The 25,947-nt window shown below is 43.1% G+C and overlaps 1 protein-coding gene across 1 annotated transcript in view; it reads left to right on the top strand.

Annotated features, from left to right (window-relative positions):
- The first annotated feature begins 7,186 nt into the window (after nt 1-7,186).
- PALM2AKAP2 (PALM2 and AKAP2 fusion) overlaps nt 7,187-25,947 on the top strand; it is a 313,924-nt gene continuing 295,163 nt past the window's right edge. Inside the window, exon 1 of the mRNA XM_060762475.2 lies at nt 7,187-7,672. Within this exon, the coding sequence (XP_060618458.2) occupies nt 7,628-7,672 (45 nt within the window). The 5' untranslated portion in view covers nt 7,187-7,627. The remainder of the gene's footprint in view (nt 7,673-25,947) is intronic.

Genomic DNA, 25,947 nt, shown 5'->3' with positions numbered 1-25,947 from the left:
AAACAATCAGGCACATCTAATCACCTCTCAACAAAAGATTGCCCCTGGCACTTCCAGGCCATCAAATGTTAATCAAGGTGGTCAGTTGAAACATTCACACCTAGCTCCAACAGACAAGAGTTCTTTGCCCCACCCTGGTCATTCCACAGATATATAAACTCAGTTTCCTAGTTCCAATAGACCTCACTACCTCTGAGGATGTTTGCCATAGATGCCGGTGAAACGTCAGGAGAAAATGCCTCTAGAACATGGCCATGTAGCCCGGAAAAACCTACAACAACCCAGATTTTGTTGCTTTTTTTAAAAAAAATATATATTTTTCCTTTGGAAACAAATCCTATATTTATCACATGGTTTATTTTTTATTTTTTTACTATCAGAAGAACTAATGTGTTTTTAAGCAAGATATTACATCAGAGTGAGAATCATGTGGATATTCAAATGCTGGACTCCAAGCCTCACCACTCTTCACCATTGCATATGCTGGCTAAGGCTGTTGAGAGCAGCAATCCAGATATACCTGACAATTCCCACCTTGTCCTAAGTTAGTTCCAACTGAAATAGACCAATTGATTCAGTGAGGAGTTTCTAAGGATGCAAATACTGTTGAATTATTGCAATTTAATACCACTTTAATTGTCAAAACTCAACAACTGGATTTGTGCTTCCATATAAAATCCAGATTATCTGCTTTGAACTGGATTATATGGCAGTGTAGACTCAAGATAGATCTACACTGCCATATAATTCAGATTATCAAATCAGATAATCTAGATTATCTGCTTTGAACTGGATTATATGAGGAGTCTACATTGCCATATGATCCAGTTCAAAGCAGATCATCTGGATTTTACATGGCAGTATAGAAGAGACTTCAGAACTGTGACCAAATTTATCCACCAGTATAACATCGTACTATGATATCACAGTCCAGTTCGGGCACCTTCTTATCCCATGATCATGTTCTTTTCCCCTCGTGTTGTGGGATTCTTCTTGTTTTTCAATCTCTGCTGAAAGGGAAATGTGTGCATGTGCCCAGACATATGGACACGCCCTACATGAACTTGGAAACAGGCCAACACGTAATGCTTGGGTCTGCTGCCAATGGAGTCAACATCACAGGGAATCATCTTAATGTTAAGGAGCTCAGCACCAGCTTAGAGGTGTGACGGCACCTATTTATTCTTCCTTCACCAGGCCCTCCTGCCTTCCAGAATCTGATTGCCTGTTGGACAATGAAGGGTGAATAGAATTGCAGTCTGTCAGATGTTTCTAATTCTGTCTCTTGTCCGAACTGGCTCCCTGCCACTGGTATTCTGGCTTAGAAATAGAAGAGTCTGCTATTCTGAGCTGTCGCTTGCTTCTGTTTGGAGCACCTATTGTGTAATGGATTTCCTCGAGCGGGCGGCTTCTTCCCAAAGAATAAGACCAACTAAGCTGTGAAGAATTCAATAGGTTGTACTGATTAATAAAATATAGCCTTACTAATTGGATCTTGTGGTTCTCAGGAAGGTCTAATGCTGTATCAAACTGTTATAATAGGACATTCTGTGTTTTGGACATAGGCTTCTGTCTTTCTTCTTTCCTTTGACGTGGGGGAAAAAATCAAAACATTTCTTGCTTTCCAACAATTCTGACACATTTTTACAAATTGAACAGTTATACTTAAATTACAGGAGGCTTAACATTTAAAATTTTCTTTGCACAGTACGACCTTCTTATCCAAAGATTTGCTATCCACTGTTTCACTTGCACACACTCTAAAAATTTAATTGTAAATGCGGAGCCCCTGGTGGCACAGTGGGTTCAAATGCTGAGCTTGTTGACCAAAAGGTCGCAGGTTCAAAACCGGGGAGCGGAGTGAGCTTCCACTGTCATCGCCAGCTTCTGCCAACCTAGCAGTTCGAAAACATGCAAATATGAATAGATTAGTAGGTACCGCTCTGGTGGAAGGTAACGATGCTCCATGCAGTCATGCTGGTCACATGACCTTGGAAGTGTCTACAGACAACGCTGACTCTTCACCTTAGAAATGGAGATGAGCACCACACCCCAGAGTCGGACGCAACTGGACTTAATGTCAGGGGAAAACATTTACCTTTACCTGCACAAAGGAAAAGGAACAGGAAAGGGATGAAAATAAAAAGGAGGGAAGCCCTGATGCATCAGATCCCAACTACTGTAGCTGCAGAGGACACCAAGCAATGGATTCAAATTGCAGGAAAAGAGATTCCACCTAAACATGAGGAAGAACTAACTGATGATAAGAACTGCTGAACACATGCTGCTTTGGAGTGTTGGTGGAGTCTCCTTCTTTGGGGAGATTTTTCAGCAGAGTGTGGATGGCCATCTGCTGGGGGTTTGGGGAAAGGGATGACCTTTGAGATCATAACCTTTTGGAAAACCAGAATCTCCATAGCCTTTTGAAAGTGTGACCTTTTGGAGATTAATTGACATTCACACCATTTGGAAAATCATAACCTTTTTGTAAAGTATGATATTCCTGAGTATTCATGCAAGGCAAATTAGGTTTCTCAGTTGTTAGGCTGATGTACCTGGTTATTTCTTTGAACAAAGATTTATGTCAATGCACAAAATCTATAACAGATCTTCAGAAGTGTTAATTCAGTTGCCCAAAAAACATCTACTCTCCCATAAAATATATTTGGTTTTAAATCATTATCTCAAGAGACAAAAATAAGTAGTCTTTGTTAAAAGTAACATAGTTGGTTTTCTTACAGACTACATGTATTCAGCGTACCAGGTACATTGCTTATCAGTTGAAAGTTTAAACAGAAGTTCTCTTAGATTGTAGGTGAACTATACATCCCAGCAGGCATGTAGCCGGGAGGGGGGGGGCTTGGGGGGCTTCAGCCCCCCCCCCCCCCGAAATTCTCATGGTGGTCCGCGAGAAGGCCTTACTGGTACATTATTTAAACTGTTATGTTTATTCATATCATGATCTGATCACCATGCTCAATATATCCCATATGCATGGGGATAATGAGGTAACGATTCAAAAGGTTTCCTAGAGTAGACCCACTTTCACTCAGACTCAGCCCCCCCCCCCCCGCGAACCAAACTCAGCCCCCCCCCAAACAAAATCCTGGCTACGGGCCTGCATCCCAGTACCTACAACTCCTATAAATCATAGTGAATTCTCCCCAAACCTCTCTAGTATGTCCAGTTGCTGATCAATTCCTCTGTTTGCAGTGTGCCATCGAAAAGAATAAGAAAGGGGTAAGGGAGAGCAGTGGGCAGGGTCATGCAAATTCCACACCAATGGAAAGTCAGAAACAACGGGATGTCTGTGGTGGAGTAAACACATAAAATCTAGGATGGAATTGTCCTTCAGTTGGGTGATGGGCAGTGCAGTGTTGGTGAAGGACATTGGCAGGGCTCTTGTACATAACCTGCAATGTCGTTGGAGGGACTGCCTTTGGTGTCTTCTGAGTAGTGGGAACTATAGCTGTTTGTGGAGGCAGGAGCTTGTCTGTGTAAGTGGACACGCCAGCCACATACACACATACATATTTTCACTTATAGATAGACAGACATTATATATAGAGATAGATAGATAGATAGATAGATAGATAGATAGATAGATAGATAGATTATGAAAACCTCTTTCTTGTATTGTTGTTGTTGATGATGTTTGTTTTTTTTATCGTATCAGGAGTGAACCAATGTATTTGAGAAAACACAAAGTTTAAAAACTTGGCATTGTATTAAATGTCCTTTGGCCAGTAGCTGGCCACTGGGAGTGCCTCTGGTGTTGCTATAAGAAGGTCCTCCATTGTGCATGTGGCAGGGCTCAGGCTGCATTGTAGTAGGTGGTCTGTGGTTTGCTCTTCTCCACACTCACATGTTGTGGACTCCACTTTATAGCCCCATTTCTTAAGGATGGTTCTGCATCTTGTGGTGCCAGAGCGCAGTCTGTTCAGCATCTTCCAAGTTGCCCAGTCTTCTGTGGTCCACAAGACTCCAAGATCTTTTTCACACATACTGCTCTCAAGCTAGGCATCCCCCATTGTGTTTCTTTGCGTTTCATTTTTTTCTGCCTAAGTGGAGTATCTTGCATTTGCCTCTTTTGAGTTTCATTTTGTGAGTTTTGGCCCATCTTTCTAATTCTGCTTCTGTCTTCTGGAGTATTGGCTATGGCTATCCCTCCCGATTTGGTGTTGTTGGCCCCAATTTAGGAGGCAACCCCTGGCAGTGAGATCAGGAAGAACATATGAGTATTCAGCAGTTAAAGAGTTCTTTTTAATAGCAGTCCTTGGAGACATAGTTTCTCAGGCTTGGAAAATATAGTCTTCAGAATCCCTGGGTGGAGTTAGGTCCCAAAAGAGGCCAGAGAGTGTGTTCTGAGACAGAGAGAGTGGCAGGAGAGAAATATAATGAGTAGAGAGAGCTTAAAATATCAGAGGCTTTCTAATGGGGGAACCAGCTATCCAGAAAGAGAAGAAAAGAGGAAAGGCTGAACTGCAGCAAGGAGAGGTACATGATGGCTGGGAAAGAGACATTACAGCAAGAGAAGCACAGAGTTCAGGGTAACCAATTTATGCATTTCTCAATCTTCCTAATGCTGTGACCCCTTAATACAGCTCCTCATGTTGTGGTGACCCCCAACCATAATATTATTTTTGTTGCTACTTCACAACTGTCATTTTGCTACTGTTATGAATCGTAATGTAAATATCTGATATGCAGGATGTATTTTCATTCACTGGACCAAATTTGGCACAAATATCCAATACGCCCAAATTTTAATACTGGTGGGGTTGGGGGATTGATTTTTTTATCATTTGGGAGTTGTAGTTGCTGGGATTTATAGTTCACCTACAATCAAAGAGCATTCTGGACTCCACCAACGATGGAACTGAACCAAACTTGGCTCACAGAACTCCCATGACCAACAGAAAATACTGGAAGGGTTTGGTGGACATTGAGAGTTGTAATTCACTTACATCCAGAGAGTGCTGTGAACCCAAACAGTGATGGATCTTGACCAAACTTGGCACGAATACTCAATATGCCCAAATGTGAACACTGGTGGACTTTGGGGAAAATAGACTTTAGCATTTGGGAGTTGTAGTTGCTGGGATTTATAGTTCACCCAGGGGTGCCACCCAGAGGTGCCTCACCCATTACGCAAAGTAAACATTTGCAGTATAGTTGATTTTGCCCAGGGGCACTCTTGAGGCGCTCTTGGGCGAAAATAGATCTTGACATATGCGAGCTGTAGTTACTGGGATGTATAGTTCACCTACAATCAAAGAGCATTCTAAATTCCACCAGTGATGGAATTGAACCAAATATGGCACATAGAACTCCCACGACGAACAGAAAATATATATATCAGTGATTGGGGGGGGGGGGGTGCCAAAATACTGTTTGCTTACTGTTGAAAATTACCTAAGGCTGCCTCTGAGTTCACCTACAATCAAAGAGCATTCCGAACTCCACCAACGATAGAATTGAGCCAAACTTCCCACACAGAAAATACTGTGCTTTCTGATGGTCCTTGACGACCCCTCTGACACCCCCTCACGACCCCTCCAGGCAGGGCCGTAGCCAGAAAAAAAATTCGGGAGGGGTTGAAATTTTGCGGGGGGGGGGGTTGAAAATTTTGCGGGGGGGGGTTGAAACCTGCCTCCTAGCTCACTCTGAAGCAAAGAGCACAGCAAGGAGCAGAGCAGCCTTCAATAGCCTGCAGCTCCACCCCTGTCAACCACCTCCACCAAGTCTGGCCTCCTTAATGAGAGCATTCAACACACACACCCCCAACTTGGTTGCTTCGCTACATCGGCTATTGCTGCAAGTAATGACAGTGTGAATAAATTGTCAATATTTAAGGCCTTGCATGGTCTGGGGCCGATGTACCTGAGGGACCGCCTCACCACTTACCAACCCCAGAGAGCCCTCTGTTCTGAGGACCAAGATCTATTGGAAGTTCCCAGTGTCAAGACCTTGCGTCTAACAGCAACCAGACGCAGAGCCTTTACAGCAGTGGCACCATCACTCTGGAATACTCTGCCACCTGAAATCCGTGCCTTGCGGGACTTATCAGCTTTCCACAGGGCATGTAAGACATATCTGTTTCAACGGGCCTTTGATCTCTGATATTGCTGTTTTTAAATTGTTTTAAATTGTTTTTAAATTGTGTTCGATTTTAGCCTGTTCTTGTAAGCCGCTCCGAGCCCCAGGGGAGTGGCGGCATATAAGTTCGAATAATAAATAAATAAATAAATACATATTTGCTTGAGGTAGTGCTTGTAGTTCTGGAGGGACTCTTAATTTTTTGCATCTCATAGACTTAGCATGGGGATTTGGTTAACCAGTTAAAATTCATGAGTAAACTGGGTTTTTTTTTTAAAAAATCTGAAACATTTCGGGGGGGGGGGGTTGAACCCCTAACCCCCCCCCCCTCGCTACAGGCCTGCCTCCAGGGGTCCCGACACCCAGGTTGAGAAACGCTGTATTAAGGGATCCTAGGCAGTCTGTAGGAGCCCCTGGTGGCACAGTGGGTTAAAGTACTGAGCTGCTGAGCTTGTTGATCGAAAGGTCACAGGTTCAATTCCGGGGAGCAGCGTGAGGTTCCGCTGTCAGCCCTAGCTTCTGCCAACCTAGCAGTTCGAAAACATGCAAATGTGAGTAGATCAATAGGTACCGCTCCGGCGGCAAGGTAACGGCGCTCCATAAAGTCATGCCGGCCACATGACCTTGGAGGTGTCTACGGACAATGCTGGTTCTTCGGCTTAGAAATGGAGATGAGCACCACACCCAAGACTGGACTTAATGTCAGGGGACTACCTTTACCTTAGGCAGTCTGTAGCTAGCTTCCTGATTGTCTGAACATGCGCAGAGCCAAACAAGTAGGCTTTAAGTGTCTGCAGCCTTTGGAACTCTCTGCTGCAGGCATGAAGGGAACAAATAATAATTTTGCCCAGGGGGTTTCATGCAACAGTGTGGTCTGCAAACTTGATGATATATTATATCGTTGTACTTCTGAAGAAAGGATTGCAGTCTCCCTTATCTCTGTGCTTTGCGGCACCTTCGCCCTGCCGCTTGGCACTCCTCTGGCCAGAGGCTGATGCCCATCCTCCTTGGATGTGGATGTGTGTGGATGACCGGGCACTTGGAGAGGAGAGGAGGAGCGTGCACGCGGCTAGACGTCAAGGCACACACACATACACACACGCCGAGAGAGGCAGGCAGAGACCCAAGGCTTGCGGCCAGGCGAGCCATTCCCTAGGAGGAGGAGGAGGAGGAGGAAGAGAGCGCCTATGGATGGCTGGGCTGGCACCAGGAGCGCCGGGGCGCAGCAAGGAAGGCACGCAGCCCTGCAGCTGGAAGGCAGGAGGATGCATTGGGCACCCGTCCAGTGCCCGCGGCGCAAATGAGCCTTGAGCCTGCCTTTTCTCCCTGGCTGCCTCGGCTCGCTTTTGGTCGCATTTTGGGGGATCCTAACTCTCCTCTCCTTGGCGAGGACTGAGCGGCTAGCTTCTCCTGGCTGGCTGGGCTGCAGCCCCTTCTTTTCCTCTTCCCTTCCTTCCTTCCTTCCTTCCTCCCTTCCCCGCCCGGCGGAGTCCTCTTTGCAGCATCCTTCTTTCTTCCTTCTCCCAGGATGGCGGAGGCTGAACTGCACAAGGAAAGGCTGCAAGCCATTGCAGTAAGTCAGTCTGCTCTTTTGTCTTTGGGGGGGGGGGGGGAGTATCGGGAGGAAGCCGACCAAGTGGCATTTTATGTGGGCTTGGGTCTTCTTTCATCTCTAAGCCTGGAGAAGTTGTGCCGACTTCAGCGTGCCAATGCGCCCATTGCTTGAGGAAATGCCCTGCCAGGGATTGCCCAACAGGACGGGTTGGGTCCCGAGGACCTGCATTTGGAGTGGTTGCAAACATTGGCTTAAGGATAAAGTCGGGAAGCTGGGGATCAAGGCCTCCTACGCACCTTGACACGAGGGCCCATCCACACAGCCAGAATAGCAAGGCAGAACATCCCACAATATCTGCTTTGAAATGGGTTATCTGAGTCAACACTCAGATCATGTGGGATGTCTACCTTGATATTCTGGGATATAGGGCTGTGGGGAAGGGCCCTGAATCCCAAGTTGCGCCTTAGGTTGGCAGATGAACTGGAAAGAGGGACCCACTGAAGAATGGCTCCTTTGGGTCTTCAAGACAGGTGCAGATGTTTCCCCGGCTCCACGCTTGGGGTTGAAATCCAACCCTGTGCTGCAGTTGTTCCTGTTTGTCAGGTCAAGAATGAAACCAAAGTTCTGTTATCACCAAGACAGGCTGCTGAGCTACAGTGCAACCCAAGGGCCCTTCCACACAGCCCTATATCCCAGAATATCAAGGCACAAAATCCCACAATATCTGCTTTGAACTGGGTTATCTGAGTCCACATTGCCATATATTCCAGCTCAAAGCTATTCCAGCTCAAAGCTATTCAGCTGTGTGGAAAGGGCCTTCAGTTTACCTTGATGATGTAGCCCGAGATGGGAACTGTATGGACCTCCAGGTGTTGCTGGGACTTCAACTCCCACATGCCTTACCATTGCCTCTTCTGGCTAGGCCTGTTGGGACTTGAGGTCCAACATAATGTGGAGAATTGCGTGATTAGTGATTAACCCTGGTGTTGAGTGGTTTCCAGGCTGTATGGCCATGTTCTAGCAGCATTTTCTCCTGATGTTTCACCTTCATCTGTGGCTGGCATCATCCTCTGAGGATTCCAGCAGCAGATGCAGGCAAAATATCAGGAGAAAATGCTGCTAGAACACGGCCATACAGCCTGAAAACCACTCAACACCCCAGCTGTAAAGTAATAATAATAATAATAATAACAATAATAATAATAATAATAATAATAAGTTAAGGAAAAAGGTAAAGATTTCCCCCTGACATTAAGTCCTGTTGTGTCCAACTCTGGGGGGTGGTGCTCATCTCCATTTCTAAGCTGAAGAGTTGGTGTTATCCATAGACACCTCCAAGGTCATGTGGCCAGCATCACTGCATGGAGCACTGTTACCTTCCAGCCGTAGCGGTACCTATTGATCTACTCACATTTGCATGTTTTCGAACTGCTAAGTTGGCAGAAGTTGGGGCTGACAGCGGAAGCTCACGCTGCTCCCCCGATTCGAACCTGTGACCTTTTGGTCAATATGTTTAGCTCAGTGGTTGAACCCACTGTGCCACCGGGGGCTCCATAATAATTTATAATAATTATAATAATTATAATTATAATTATAATGTAATGTAATGTAATAATAGTAATACTTCATTTATAAACCGCCCTATCTCTCCTGGGGGACTCAGGGCAGTTTTCAATAACAGAAGCAAACATTCAGTGCCAATAACACAATAATAATAATAATAATAATAATAATAATAATATAAAACTTTATTTCTAGACCGCCCTCTCTCCCCAAAGGGACTCAGGGTGGTTTACAGACACAAGACAAAAAGGCAAACTTTCAATGCCTCAAATGAATACAAAAACATCAAAATAATAAAAGATAATGCACAGAAACAACAGTAAACTTATAACAAAGAATTTAGCATTGAGATGAAAATAATAATAAAAACAATCCAATAAGACTTAATAAACTAAAACATGAGTAAAACATTACAACATATACCCTAAAAGCAATTGTGATAGAATTACATTAAAATGGTTTTAAAATGGCTAACACCAGTATTCATTTAATATATATCTATTCTTTATTATGGTCAATGACCAGCACCAAAATACTCATTTCAGATGTATCATAGAAGCCATAAATTACAAGTGGGTTAGCCAGTGTACCAATGGGTTAAAATAATAGAAAAACTCAAAAACAATGAAAGCCTTTGACAATGCAGGATTAATTAATCCCCAGGTTGGAAGGCAAAGGCAACCCCACTCTGAATAAATATTTCCAAGAAAACCCTTAGTGCAGGTCTGCACAACCTGTGGCTCTGCAGGTGTTTAGGACTCCAACTTGCAGAAGCAATAGCCAGCTTGTCCAATGGTCAGAAATTCTGGGAGCCAAAGTCCAAAACACCTGGAGGGCCACAGGTTTTGCAGGCCTGCAGTGTCACCATAAGTTAGTAGTCCCCAAACCTTGGTCCTACAGATGTTTACAACTTCAGCTCCCAGAACTCCTGACTGCTAGGCGAGCTGTTATAATTTGATGTGACTTGATTTGTACTGACATACCATTTTTATTAGTTGTGTATTATATATCCACACTGGAGTGCCTTTGTAAGCTGCCCCGAGTCCCTTCAAGGAGGTGGTGGTGAGATATAAATAAAGTTTATTATTTATTATTATTATTCTGGGAGTCAGAGTCCAAAACACCTGGAGGAACAAAGTTTGGAAACCACTGTGTGAATCTGGAAATGGCTTGAAGGCACACATCAACAACAAGTGTGCTATAACATTTGGGAAGAAATTGCTGATTGCCTTTCCATAGAACTGGAAGTTTGCCTCTCCATCTTAATTGTTTCCATGGGAAACATTAGGTCAAATAAAAAGCATATGCCAGGAAAGTTCCAGATATAATAACTCATCAAAAAATGAGACCTCTATCCAAGTTGCTTCACACAACCATGGTCCAATGTACCATGCCAACATACCAACCTTTTGTATCCTTTGTAGAGTAATACAAAAGATACAAAAAGTTGGTAAATTGGCATGCTGACTTGAAAGATAAATGCTATATTACTTGTCTAAGCTATTTCCAACTGTGGTTCCCATATGTGGCACCCAAATACTTCAGTACTACAGTTCCAAGGATCCCTCATTATTGCTAAATTATGTAGGGCTTCTGGAAATTGACGTTCAATATCACCCAGGGAACCAGAGCCCCCAGTGGCGCAGTGGGTTAAACCCTTATGCTGGCAGGACAGAAGACCGACAGGTCACAGGTTCGAATCCGAGGAGAGCACGAATGAGCTCCCTCTGTCAGCTCTGGCTCCCCATATGGGGACATAAGAGAAGCCTCCCACAAGGATGGTAAAACATCAAAACATCCAGGCATCGCCTGGGCAATGTCCTTGCAGACGGCCAATTCTCTCACACCAGAAGCAACTTGCAGTTTCTTACGTTGTTCCTGACATGAAAAAAAACACAACAAAAAAACAGGGAACCAAGGCTTGGAATCACAAAAGTCAGACCCAGAGAACCATAATATGGTTTTAGCCAGGAAATGGTGAGTCACAGCTTTCATGTCTGTTGGAACAATCTCAAGTCTCCTTCCCCATGCTGAAAGACTACTAAAAAATCCAGACGTGGGATCACTTTCACCACATCAGTACCAAAATGTGGCAAACACACCCGTTGTCCGTAACTTCTTGAGCACAGCCCCAAAGCTTTCAAAAGGGAAGGTTTTCTGTTGACTTTTTAATGCAAATCATAGTTTTGAGCCTAGTATTGGGGAGGCAGATGGAAGAGAACCTCGTGAGTTTGTGATGACGTCTCTATCCTCCCAAATACTCACAGGGGAGGTGCTTATATTTTTCTTTCCATCAGGCAAAATTATGGGTTAGATAAGTGTCCAGAACATATATTAGAACTCTAAATTGAATTATATTACCCCAGATCAAAGCCTTGTTTACAGCCTGAGGTCAACCACTTATGCAGCGTTTCTCAACCTGGTGTTCAGGACCCCGGGGGGGGGGAGGTGTCACGAGGGGGTGGTAGAGGGGTTGCAAAAGATTATCAGGAAACTCAGTATTTTCTGTTGGTCATGGGGGTTCTGTGTGGGAAGTTTGGCCCAATTCTATCATTGGTGGGGTTCAGAATGCTCTTTGATTGTCGATGAACTACACATCCCAGCAACTACAACTCCCAAATGTCAAGGTCTATTTTCCCCAAACTCCATCAGTGTTCACGTTTGGGCATATTGAGTATTCGTGCCAACTTTGGTCCAGATCCATCATTACTTGAGTCCACAGTGTTCTCTGGATGTAGGTGAACTACAACTCCAAAACTCAAGGTCAATGCCCCCTAAACCCTACCAATATTTCCTGTTGGTCATGGGAGTTATGTGTGCCAAGTTTGGTTCAAAAGTATCGTTGGTGGAGTTCAGAGTGCTTTTTGATTGTAGGTTAACTATAAATTCCAGCAACTGCAACTCCCAAATGACAAAATCAAACTCCCCCCCCCCAACAAATACCTGTTATGCCCCCCCCCCTTTCAGATTTGGGTATATCGGGTATTCGTGCCAAATTTTGTAAAGTGAACGAAAATACATCCTACATAATAGATATTTATATTACTATTCATAACAGTAGCAAAATTACAATTATGAAGTAGCAATGAAAATAATTTTATGGTTGAGGTCATCACAACATGAGGAACTGTATTAAGGGGTTGCAGCATCAGGAAGGTTGAGAAACACTGCTCTTATGGGTCTAGCTCCTTCTGCAGAATTTCTGAGACTATACAAGAAGTTGGCAATCAGTATTCTGAAATTGGATTTCTCCCTCTTCAGTGTTTTCTTTTTTTGCATGAGACTGTCGCCAAAACTGATCCTAGGACAGATTGCCATTTATGGTTAACTGTGCCATCGCAGTGCTCCCCACACTCACACAGCAAACTATACTGTTGTGCCTTCTGTGCTCCTGTCTGACCTTGTCCTTGAGGCAGTGCAGGCGATTCATCTGCAGCCATGAGGAGTGTTTCCTCCCCGCTCCTTCTCCCAGCCAAGTGCTGAATAAAGACAAGCAACAGATACCAAAGGGCTGGGCTTGGTTCGTGCGGCAGGCAGACGTCTGCACATCTCAGGTCTGAAGTGAGAAGGCAGAAGGAGGGGGGAAACCCGACTGTGGCGGCTTGGATTTTGGGAACTCTGCCAAGCTGTTGCCAATGATCAACAGATGTTGTGTTTTACTCAAGCTGCCCTCAGATGGATTCTATATTTCCTTTGTAGACATAGGAATGGCTGTGCCTCTCGCTGCTCGGGGAGGTTGTTTTTCTTAGGCCAGTTAATTCACTAATATATGCCTTTCTGTTTAAAATATGTAGACCTACGCTGCAGTGACTCCTTTGAAACGGTGCCTGGAGAACATCAAATGGGTTCGCTGGTTGGAGGGAATATGGCCTTTGATGATTTAAAGGATTTAATATTTGGGGTCATTTAGATGTGGGGTGATGCTTTCCTTTTGCTTCTAAAAATCAAAAATCCCTTTGTGCGGAGGCATTTGAGGATCCAGGCTACATGTGACATTGATCATCTGGTTTGACTGTTGTTGCTGTGTAAGGTTGGGGAGCCACTGAAGCAAATGGAAGCCGAAACCTCACAATGCATGAAAATTGTAGGAAGAGGGACAAAAAGCAAAGGCTCTTATATCCACGTTTCACGCATAAGGATCCCATTCATATGAGATCCCCTTCCAAAGAAAAAAGAAATAGTCTGCATGCCAATTTACCAGCCAGCACATGGAGTTTGTTTTCATTTTCTTCCCAATTTGGACATATGGTAACCTTTAATGGAAAAGTTATATTTGGGGACTAGAATCTTCAGAATCCTTCAGCTGTCATCATTGGAAATGTTCCTAGTTCACAAATTTTCCAAACTTTGGCTACTGGTGGGGAACTTATCTTGTCACACGAGGGCCAACACTACCATTAGAGAGAGGTACCAGCCTCAGGCAGCCATTGCTAGAGAATAGAAGTGAGGTATTGAAGGATGGAAATGTGAGGACTATGCAACCAATCCTGCCTCCCCACATGCAGTTGTCCTCTGAAAGGTAGTCTAGACACTATTCCTTTGGCAACAGAGACCATTAGTTAACTATACTAGCTGACTTCTAATATCAAATGGAAAATAGGTTTCGTGTTATTGGACCCACAGCTGTCACAATTTGGCAGAGAAATCCCATTCTATTGACCTACTTTCTCAGCTGCTTTTTAAATGTCCCAGTTTCCTTCTCAATCACGAATTTGCTTCGGTTCCTGCAAACTGCGTTCAGAGTGAAAAAGCACTTTACATTCATACCAAGAGAGAGATAGGAACAGTGGCATTGGGTTTTTGTTTGTTTCTTCTGGCTTTCCTAAACTCAACACACAAATATCCAGAGGTTCTGTATTAGCTTTGTTTGTTCTACACTAATAAATTTTGATTATGGTTATAGTTATGGAGGCAGTCAACAAAAAACAGACAAGTATTAATGAGAGAGATTTTTCAAGAATATTATTCAGCTCTTATGTTGGAAATAGTAGCCTTCTTCAAGCCTCCACTAGTAATTTGTTTGCATATGAATCTGTTTTGCTTACTCTATTGTATATGTATGTTTTGGTATGCAGCTTTTCCTTTACTCTATGTTTCCCTGAGAAGTTGTGGGCGGGGATGCAGACCACATGATCTGATCTAAGACTTCTTTGAGCTCGGACGCCATTTTAGACTACAGATTCCATTAGACTCTCAGAATGTAAAGATGTTGTGGTTTGACTGTAAGAAAGAGCCCTGTGTTATTTGCACAGAGAAACTACTTCGAACCTATCTGTAACTGGAATGACAAGTTATGTACCTGTATGCTGAATACATTAAGATCGTGAGTAAACCAGATATGCTCCTTTGAGAGCATAATATAAAAAGAAGATATTTTAAGGGAAAGTAGATGTAATTCTTGGGCAACTGAAACAAAACATTTCTGAGGACAGGAGCAGAATTCAAAATGAGCAGAATTCAAAATGATCTAAACAGATTAGAGAGATGGACCAAAACTAACAAAATGAAGTTCAACAGTGACAAATGCAAGATCCTCCACTTAAGGCAGAAAAAATGAAATGCAATGATACAGAATGGGCGACGTGTGGCTTGAGAGCAGTACGTGTGAAAAAGATCTTGGGGTCCTCATGGACAGCAGGCTAAACATGAGCCAACAACGTGACGCAGCAGCAAAAAAAGCCAATGGGATAAATAATTAATAAAATAAATAAATAAATAAATAAAGCTATTAGCTAAAATTTACATAAATAGTATGTACATATTTGACTTATGTGAGTCTGCATGATGCAGACCTTTGAGTGTTCATTAGAAGACTGGAGAACTAGGGTTCAAAGAACTACCGTACTTAGCCATAGAAACCCCTAAGGATGATCTTGGGCAAGTCATACCCACTCAGCCTCAGATGAGGGTAAGGGCAGCCCCAAACTGACCAATTTCTGCCTATGATAGATTCAGTTTAGAGTCACTATAAGTCTTAAAGTGAAACAATAACAACATTTGAGATATATCTCACCTGTCTTTTAGGGCTGGATGCAGGGCAGCTTACACCAGGATTTAAAAAAAAATACAATAAAACCCTACTTTCCAAATAATTTTTCCTCACTTTACTTAAGATGCTTTAAGTTGAGTTCTAATAGCAAAAGTAGCTTGTAGTCACTTGACTCGACAGGAGGAGAAATGAGGAGGGGAAGAATATTGTCCTTCCCTGCACTTCAGGGCAAGAGCAAAGTGCTGCAGTGCTTGTCCTAGTTCGTCTGTTCTTCCTCATTAATAGCTTTTGCCACTCTGATCACACCCTGATATCATTTGGCTACACAGTTCTCATTTGCAAAATGTCATCAGAGATATGTTCTAGCCAGTTCAGAAAGGGAGATTTTGTCTTGTTAATTAGATCTCAGCATACCTGTCCGAACGTATCTCCTTCCATGTCCCACCACGGAGTTTAAGATCTTCTGGGGAGGCTCTGCTCTTGGCCCCACCTTTATCACAAGTGAGGCTGGTGGGGATGAGGGATAGGGCCTTCTCAGTGGTGGCCCCTCGGCTGTGGAATTCACTCCCCGGGGAAATCAGGTCGTCAACATCCCTCCTCTCCTTCAGAAGGAAGCTGAAGACATGGATATGGGTTCAGGCATTTGGGTAATCTGGCTGATTAACAAGGTAATGATGACTAGAGTTGGAAAGGACTATGGTAATGCTAAATGGATTGACGGATTTTAGACCTCGATGAACGCGGGCTATAGAGCGGTTTTTAGTTGATATTGTATTAATTGTATGTTTTTAACTATTGTATTTATTGTTATTGCATTTTATTGTAATTGTTGGCATCGAATTGTGTCGGATGTAAGCCGCCCTGAGTCCCACCTAGGGGGTGAGAAGGGCAGGGTAGAAATGCCCGAAATAAATAAATAAATAAATAAATAAATAAATATTTGCTATGTCTGGAACCACCTGAAGTGAACTCTTGCTCGTATGGTGCTTGTTTCTTACATACTGCACCTTATTTACATTATATTTTGGGGGGCTTACCCTTAAACTATAACTTGTTCTATAAAATTGTGAATTTGTCACGATCTTTGCCAAGGGTATAATAGTAAATCTAAATAAGTTAGCAGGTGCTGCTTCAGAGTATGCTGCTCTTGAGGCATTTGTGAAATATTAGCAGAAGTGGTGTAAGCCATCTTGTGAACATGTCAAGAGATTTGCCTTATTGACCATTGCAACGTGACTGATGATTTAATCAAGACTTTGACCTTGGCCTTCTTAATAATCAGTCTGTTAATGTGATTCCTATACTAGGAGATTGTGCCTCTGTCTATCTAGGAATTCATTTTGTTCTCATCTTCCAAACAGAAAGAGATAGTATTAATGCTACCAGATTTTCTGTATGTTCCACTGTAAAGTTCATTTTGCTTTATTTGTTTATTTATCGTATGAGGAGCGAACCAAACCGCTGTATTGTATTTTAAAAAACCTACAAAGTTTGAAAACTTGACATTATACTAAATGTCCTTTGACCAGAAAAGCTGGTCACTTGGAGTGCCTCTGGTGTTGTTATAAGAAGGTCCTCCATTGTGCATGTGGCAGGGCTCAGGCTGCATTGTAGTAGGTGGACTGTGGTTTGCTCTTCTCCACACTCGCATGTTGTGGACTCCATTTTGTGGCCGCATTTTTTAAGGTTGGCTCTGCATCTCGTGTTCCAGAGTGCAGTCTGTTCAGTGCCTTCCAAGTTGCCCAATTTTCTGTTTGCCCAGAAGGGAGTGTGCTGTCGCATAAGACTGTAGACAGGACATAAATTCTGTGTGCCCAGCGGGATTAAAGGCCCTTGGACCTCCCCAAAACAAAGTCTTTAGATTGCTTAAAGGTTCAACAATGTTCTTTATTAATGAAAACAAACAGGTATTTCAAGGCTTTCTTAATAGTCTATTGGCTCTTTCAATCTTGTCCACAGGGAACAGGCACTATCTTCTTAACTGTAACTAATGGGGAAATCCTTAACTTCTAATCTGGGCAGTCTGTCTTTGCCTCTGTTGGCGTGGAGCCCCTACACCTGGTACCAACTGCTTCTGGATTCCGCGAGAGACCCTTACCAAGCAGAGCCGTAGGCTGTATATCTCCCCGGCCAAGCCGTAGAAGACGAAGCTTTCTACAGGAGCTCTTGGTATTATGTCCTGCATGGAAAGTTGCTCTGTGTGGACTGAACTCAAAATGGCTCCTATTCCCTCTAAAACTCAAAAGGGGGGCGGGACCAGGAAACCTAACTATAATTGACAGGTGGCTTGCCCTGTGATTGCAGCCAAAAGAAGCCACCTATTTGCAGAGTCCCTGAAACTTAGAACTGCAACAAACATTAAATGCAAAGCAAACAAAATTGGAGGTCCTGGTGCAGTTGTACAGGGAGTCTCTCATTTGGTATCAGCCATGGATTGAGGTTCTGGGTTTTAGCCTGCCACTTTTGGACTCCCACTTGCTGAGGTGTTCCAGAGAGTGTCTCTGTAGATCTCTGAAAACTATTTCTTGATTTAAGGCATTGGCATGCTGGCTGATATCCGAACAGGGGATGGACCGGAGATGTCACTGCCTTGGTCCTTTTACTATTTGTTGCTACTTCCTGGCAGATGTCAGGTGGTGCAATACCAGCTAAACAGTGGTATAGGGCACAGACACCCCGTGATAATGCAGCATGTCTCATTAAGAGCCACATCCACTGTTTTGGCATGATGAGATGTGTTCCACCCTGGGCATGCATACTCAGCAGCAGAATAGCAAAATGCAAGGGCAGATGTCTTCACTGTATCTGGTTGTGATCCCCATGTTGTGCCAGCCAGCTTTTGTATGATATTGTTTCTAGTGCCCACTTTTTGCTTGATATTCAAGCAGTGCTTCTTGTAGGTCAGGAAACGGTCCAGGGTAACTCCCGGGTATTTAGGTGTGCTGCAATGCTCCAGTGGGATTCCTTCTTAGGTAATCCTCAGAGCTCGAGATGCTTGTCTGTTCTTAAGATGAAAAGCACAACAATGCACTCTGAGTCAAAACATGTCATTTAGATCCACAAAGATAGATATAGAGCATGGTTGTGTAAAGGAGGCCTGGCTGTCGCACAGCATTTGTTATTGTGGGTGAATCCAAACGGGTTTTTTTTTCTCATGCAATATTTCTCCATCACACCGGCATATTTTTCATACAATAAACCCGTCTAGACTTTTAATAGCTTCCACTCCCAAGGCTAAAGAACTATCCTAACACAATATTTCTTCATGAACCCTGCGTTTAATCATGCCACGTACCATCTGATAATGTGCTACAATGTGCATATAGCTATTCTATTGATTTATGCCATGCCTATTCTTTCACATGGGTATTGTACAATGTACATTTGTCCTGGAACCAAATCCCAGCAGATACCAAAGGTCTACTGCAATTGGATGTCTGCTCCTACAAAGCCTTGCTGTTGATAATTATCTAGCATTAGGGCTTTTCTATTTCCTTCCCCTGCTTTTGCAAGTTTTCTCAAGGCAAGAGAAGCTCAAATGGAGGGTGCAGGTACACCTTTGAAAGTGGCTGTTACTTTGATAGTGTGATCTTGGTGGGAATTGTTTTCCCTATTCAGCTGATGTTAGTTTCTCCCTCTCTCTTCTCCTCAAAGGAAGAAATTGTTGGAGGTTGTAAATGTAAATAAATGGAAGCTGTACCACTGTTTCTGAACCAAAATATACTCTGCAGTATAATAATGTGCCACTCAGATTTATGTAACAAGTAACAGTAACTTTACTTCAGTTCAAAGATCAAATAGAGTAACAATATATACAGCAGTCTCTCTGAATGCTTACAGAGAACAGAGGGAATATACAGTCCTTTTAAACAGTAAATATGTTTCATGCCTTAGAAATGATCAGGCTTCAGAGAGTTGGTAGCCATTTCCTTCCTGGCTGTTTCCAGACAGCGCTCTCTTCACTCTCTGAGGTGAAAATGGTAGTTAAAACCATTTATTTCAACAGCAAAGTAGAGACAGTAGCCAATCAGAACTCTGGCTCCTGGCATGCTCAGCCAATCAGCTGCCAACATGCATTTCCAGTCGACCCATTACATCATGGCACCTTTTTACAAATCCCCACAAAAATAAGAGGAACTGCTTTTGTTAATGGAAGCCATTATAGTGAAGTTGGGTGTTTTCCTTGCTTTAAAAGCAAATAAAGTGACACAAGAAGGGAGGAATTCAGCATGGAACATTCTCAAACTCCTTCCTCCTTTTTTCTGGTCAAAACAGAATATATGATTTGTTTGCTATGCCTGGAGCCAAAAATATCCAACAAACCACAGATTTAGATGTGACATGAGAAAGGGTTAGTTACAGTTGATCCAGCGATGGAATGGAGCTATGTATGTGCATGTATGCTTGTGTGTATGAAGAGCAGGCATGTGTACAAGGTGAAATGAAAATACATTTGGGGGGCCCCACCATCCTCCACCATCCTTCATCCTGGTCCAGAACAACCACTATGTCAGGCTACACAGAGAAGCCACTGAAACTCACAAGGAGGAAACCATGAAAATGAACAAAATCTGACTACCAATATTTTAAAAACTTTAAAATCAGGACAGTAAATAAAGAGCAACACCAAAAGAAACAGGAGAATTACTGTCAGGAAACAATCAGGGCCATCAAAAACCTTCCAACAAAGGATTCCCCAGACAGGAAGCAACCAGGCTTTGAAGCTTAAAGGCCATTCAATGCTAATCAAAGTGGCCAACTGCAACAATCACACCTGCCTCAACCAGACAAGTGTTCTTTCTCCCACCCTGAGCATTCCACAGATGTATAAACCTCACTTGCCTTGTTTCCAACACACCTCCCAACCTCTGAGGATGCCTGCCAGAGATGTGGGCAAAATGTCAGGAGAGAATGCTTCTGGAACATGGCCATACAGCCCAGAAAACTCACAGCAACCCAATATAAGTAAAACCAGAGCTGAATCATCCACTTCTTCTGCTGTGGAGACCTATTCTTGATCTGCATGTTCCTGCAGTGAGGACATTGGTTTCCAGACGGAAGGTGGTCCTGGTCAGGACTGGCTTGATGTGCCTTCCTCTTGGCACATTTCTCCCTTTCGCCCTCTATTTGTGCCTCTTTGAATTCTGCAGCACTGCTGGTCACAGCTGACCTCCAGTTAGAGCAGTCAAGGGCCAGGGCTTCCCAGTTCTCGATGTCTATGCCACAGTTTTTAAAGGTTGGCTTTAAGCCTATCTTTAAATCTTTTTTCCTGTCCACCAACATTCCGTTTCCCATGCTTGAGTTGGGAGTATAGTAACTGCTTTGAGAGACGGCGATCGGGCATTCGGGTAACGTGACCAGTCCAGCGGAGTTGATGATGGAGGAGCATCACTTCAATGCTGGTGGTCTTTGCTTCTTCCAGCATGCTGACATTTGTCTGCCTGTTTTCCCAAGAGATTTGTAGGGTTTTTCAGAGGCAGCGCTGATGGAATCATTCCAGGAGTTGCATGTGATGTCTGTAGACAGTCCACGTTTCGCAGACGTAGAGCAGGGTCGGGAGGACAATGGCTTTATAAAGAAGCACCATGGTATCCCTACGGATGTTCCAGTCCTCAAACATTCTCTGCTTCATTCAGAACCCACCCACTCCCCCTTAATGGAACTTGTGTAAGTTTGGCATCACAGTAAAGCGGGGGGGGGGGGGATAGATGTGTTTGGGGAGTTCTGGGTTCAAGTCCCCACAGAGCTATTAAATCGACTGGGTGACTTTCACCCAATTACTGTCTCTTACCCTAATGTTACTCACAGGATTGTTGTAAAGTTAAAATTAGGAGGAGGAGAGTTTCATAGACCATCTTGAAGTCATTGTGTGGAAGGCTAAAGATAAATATATAAACAAACAACAACTTATCAACAAATTCCTATATTTGGATAGTGACCCTTGTAATTCAACCTTCTCAGCCTTGCATCCCTTTTTATAACAAGTATGCCTGAAGCAAAGTCAGTTCCCAAGCTGCATTTCTTACATGGCAGTACACACATATATATCATAGAGAAATGTAACCATTAGAATGCAGAATTACCAAAGATCAGAACCTGGGCCTACATCATTCAACATGTTTTGTGTTTGGCAGAGGGTTACATTCATTCCTTTGCGGTTTTCTTTTTCCTTTAACTGTTTCCACCCTATGGGATAATTATAGCCATTCTAAACTTATATCATTGTTTTGTTTGAACATAATATAACTTATCTTATTTCACTGGGGCATCTTACTCTAAACAAAATTTCAAAAATGTAATGACTGATTATGATATATAGTATGATTGTATTCTATCAGGGATTCTTTATCACACCAATAATGATAAAATGGTAGAATCCCATAATCTATCAGAGGTTATATGGGGATTTACTGCATGTTCCATCTGAACTTCTCTTCAAATCAAACAGTACTAATGACATCAAACACAAGCAATGAAACATGGGACTTGGATGCAGAATTACTACAATTACATCATATCTGAAATACATTAGGCTATGTATATCTGGATCAACTTTTCTTTTTCTTCATTATAAATAAACCCATCTCATGTGCTAAACCACACCTGGGGATGTGTGTGTACATTTGTGTTTGTGTTATGAATTAGAGTCTGGGAAAGCTTTACTTAGAGACTGCATACATTGATGAGTCCACATCAAAGGGATATATTATTTACCTGCTAAATATCATATTTCCACAACGTAGGCAAGCTTTTATAATGCTTTGCCTTTAAAACCCGTCTACAGCTATGATTGATAGCAGATTTTCTCATACCTCACTGAACCTTCTTTGGTGTATTTGTGGGACCCCATAAATTGAAGATTGGCCACATTATTTGCTGTCCGTCTTGTTATATTCTAAACTAAGAACCAAATTCTATTCTGTCTCATCTACATACCAAACATATTTTAGAAAAGATTTTTTTTAATGTGAGATTTCATGATCTATATATATAAATTTCCTACTGGCGTCCAACGAGGAAACAAAACTCTAAAACCCCTCCACACAACTCTACCAAAATTGCCATGCCCCAAGGACAACCCACTAGGTACAAACTAATCCACTCAGAAATCAAAACCACACAACAACAACCACAAAAAACGGCAAAACAACTGAGCATGCGCACTGGCGCAAACTCCCTGGCGCGCGCACACACATGGCTCCTCACCCTCCCTCCCCCGCGCGGCACACGCACGCACGCGCGTGCGCACGGCCCCTCACCCCCACCCGGCGCGGCACACACACACACGCACACACACGCGCGCACGTGCCCCCTCACCCCCCCGGTGCGGCACACACAAGCACGCACACACACGCGCGCGCGTGCCCCCTCACACACCCCCGGCGCGGCACACACACGCGCGCGCGCCCCCTCTCCCCCCTCCGGCGCGGCACACACACGCACGCACGCGCGCCCCCTCACCCCCCTGGCGCGACACACACACGTGCTCGCGCCCCCATCCCCCCTCCCCTCCTCCCTCCTCACGTTACCTCCAAGCCACGCCCCCTTTTAAACCCATCCCCCTCCCCCTACCCTCCTCACGTTACCTCCAAGCCACGCCCCCTTCTAATCTGTCAAGGAAGAATCATAGAATCCTAGAATCAAAGAGTTGGAAGAGACCTCATGGGCCATCCAGTCCAACCCCATTCTGCCAAGAAGCAGGAATATTGCATTCAAATCACCCCTGACAGGAGAGAAAGAGGGAGGGAAAGAAAGAAGGAAGGAAGGAATGGGGTAGAAAAGGAAGAAAGGAGAGAAAGAGGGAGGGAAAGAAAAAGGGGGAGGAAGGAAAGTTAGAGAAAGAAGGAAGGAGAGAAGGAAAGAAAAAGGGGAAAGAAGGAAGGAAAGAAGGAGCGAAGGAAGGGGGGAAGATGTAGAGAAAGAGGGAGGGAAGGAAAGATGGAAAGAGAGAAGGAAGAAAAGAGAGACTGCAGAAGAGAAAAAGGAAGAAGGAAGGAAAGAGGGAGCGAAGGAAGGGGATAAAATGTAGAGAAAGAGGGAGGGAAAGAAAGGAGGAAAGAGAGAAGGAAGAAAAGAGAGACAGCAGAAGAGAAAGAAAAAGGGGGAAGGAAGGAAAGCGATAGAGAAGGAAGGAAGGAGAGAAGGAAAGACAGGAAGGAAGGAAGGAAGAAAGGAAGGAAGGAAGGAAGGAAACAGGGAGTGAAGGAAGGAGGGAAAGAAGGGGAGATAGGGGGAAGGTTGGCCACAGCAACGCGTGGCGGGTACAGCTAGTAACTACTAAGCGATCCCTTTTTGCCCTGGCAGCAATGAAAATTCAGGCAAAATTTAACATGAATGTTGCAATTGATTGCTCTGGGGATGGTCATATCTAATCTTTTTTTATCTAATATAAATTGTAGTACTGCTGTTTATATTTAATATGTTGTACTGCATTTTTTTAATATGCAAGACTTGTATGTCTGTTTTATGCTCGCCTTTTATATTGTTGTGCTTTTATAACTTATTTATTTATTCATGCATTTGAATGGCATATGGTTTCAGCATTAATAAATTCCTATTTAATAATATTACTAAGCAACTTCCCATGTGATAGCACTATGAGCTGCCCTAAAAAAGTCAAGGCCTAGGATGTTCTTGAATTGGCAACCCTGGTTTCCATTTACAGGCGACCCTTGAGGTACAAACATTTGACTTACAAACGACTCATCGTTAAGGAGTGACACAACAGAAAGTGAGAGAAATCTACCCTTAGGAAGGGAAAGTCCTGAAAATGTTCAGAACAGGGACACAGATAGCAAAACAAATACCACAGGTCCCCTGTGGTATCCAAAGCATGTGTGTGCACGCGTGGACATGTGTTCGCATATGTATATGTGTATGTATATACGAATGAATTTATATATACATTTATATGGCTGGAGTTACAATTAAAAATATATCTGTTCTGACTTACAAACAAATTCAACTTAAGAACAAACCTACAGAACCTATCTTGTTCATAACTTGAATACTGCCTGTATATACTTTTTCTAATATGGTCCAATGCTATAGTCGGAGTATAGATAAAATTCTATTCAGCTAGTAGGTTTGTATCAAAACCTAAAAAAGTTGTATCCAGGCTAACAAAAGATGTACAAGTTTACAAAAGCAGTGCCAATAATTCTTGGCATCATCTAACTAAAGCTTTACAATAGCCTTCTTGGATAGCTTCTATTGCAATAGATGACAATAGCAAAATGTTTTCTCTTAGCATCTTGTTTCCTTGCTGCAAAATCAATGTTTTCTGCTCCCTACCTTCACATATACACACATCTCAATTAAACTTTGGATGCTTTGGAATGGTGGTTAGATTGGTGGTTAGATTGAGGGAAGTAAAAGTGCTGGTCTATTCAGCTTTGGTGATGGTATAGTATACTATGTCCAGTTTTGGGCACTATGATTCAAGAAGGATATTGACAAGCGGTAATGTGTTCAGAGAAGGGTGACCAAAATTATCAAAGCTTTGGAAACTAAGCCCTGTGAGGAGCTGGGTATGTTTAGCTTAGAGAAGAAAAGGTTGAGAGACGTGTAAGCCATGTTTGACAGTATGTCATAAGTGAGATGGAGTAAACTTGTCTGCTGCTTTAGAGACTAGAACAAGGAGCATTGGGTTCAAACAACAGGAAGAGATTCTTCCTGAACATTCACAAGAATTTTCTGATTATAATTGCTATTTGTCAGTGACTACACTGCCTGGGAGTATGGTGGAGTATTCTTCTCGGGAAGTTTTTAAACACAGATTGGATGACCATCTTCCAGGAATGATTTGATTATGTGTTCCTTCATGGCAGGGGGTTGGATTGGATGGCCCTTGGGGTTTCTCCCGATTCTCTGCTTTTTCTATACATTCTTCTATAAACCAATAGGAATACCAGAGACAATGTGTTCCCTTGATCTGTCACTATTGACTAGGCAAGTTAGGGCTGATGGGAAGGGTGGTCCAGTAGTCTTTGGAGACCCATATATTTCCTATTTGTATCGAAAGCACCAGCTTATTAATGTCAGCTGATGGCAAGTGCAGCGAGGTAGTAATCCCAAACACTCTGACTACATTGCTGATGCTTATCCACAAAGCCACAGATGGCAGGGCTCCCAAATACTTCACAGCAAGCCTCTTCCTAGTACATAGTACTCATCTGGGCATACCTTCTTCCAAATACTTCTGCCATATAAGGGGAGGTGAGTCAAGACTGGAGAGATGCCATTTTCAGGGACTCTTTGCCTGCGGAGGATGGTCTGGCACCTATAGCTTTGTTTTGTTAGCACTACCCCAGTCCCTTCTCCAAATTCTCTTTCAAAAACCTCTTTGAAGAATATTTTGATTAGGTTTATTGTCATTATTGTTTTATTGATTTACTTATAGCCAGTGTTTCCCCTTATATTAGGATTCAAGGTGCCTTGCAAATTATTGAAACAATACAGAATAAAATTTTGGTACACACATGCGCAATGAAGTCACCCACAGAGTTAAAACTATTTAAACACATTAAAAGACAGAATGTATTGCAGTTCCCATTATCTGTCACCACTGCATATGCTAGCCAGGACTGATGGGGTTCCTGTACAATAACTTGCCATTCTGCACATTTAAATGGCTAATCTTGAAGCTTCATAGTTTATAGGACAACCATATGGAAAACTGAAAAACAGAATAAAGAATTATTCTAAAATAAACAAAACAGAGTATTTTCCATTGAAAATA

Source organism: Anolis sagrei, chromosome 2 (assembly GCF_037176765.1).
Source record: "Anolis sagrei isolate rAnoSag1 chromosome 2, rAnoSag1.mat, whole genome shotgun sequence".
Classification (NCBI taxonomy): domain Eukaryota; kingdom Metazoa; phylum Chordata; class Lepidosauria; order Squamata; family Dactyloidae; genus Anolis; species Anolis sagrei.
The sequence above is the reverse complement of the archived record's forward strand: the minus strand, read 5'-3'. Positions and strand labels throughout refer to the sequence as shown.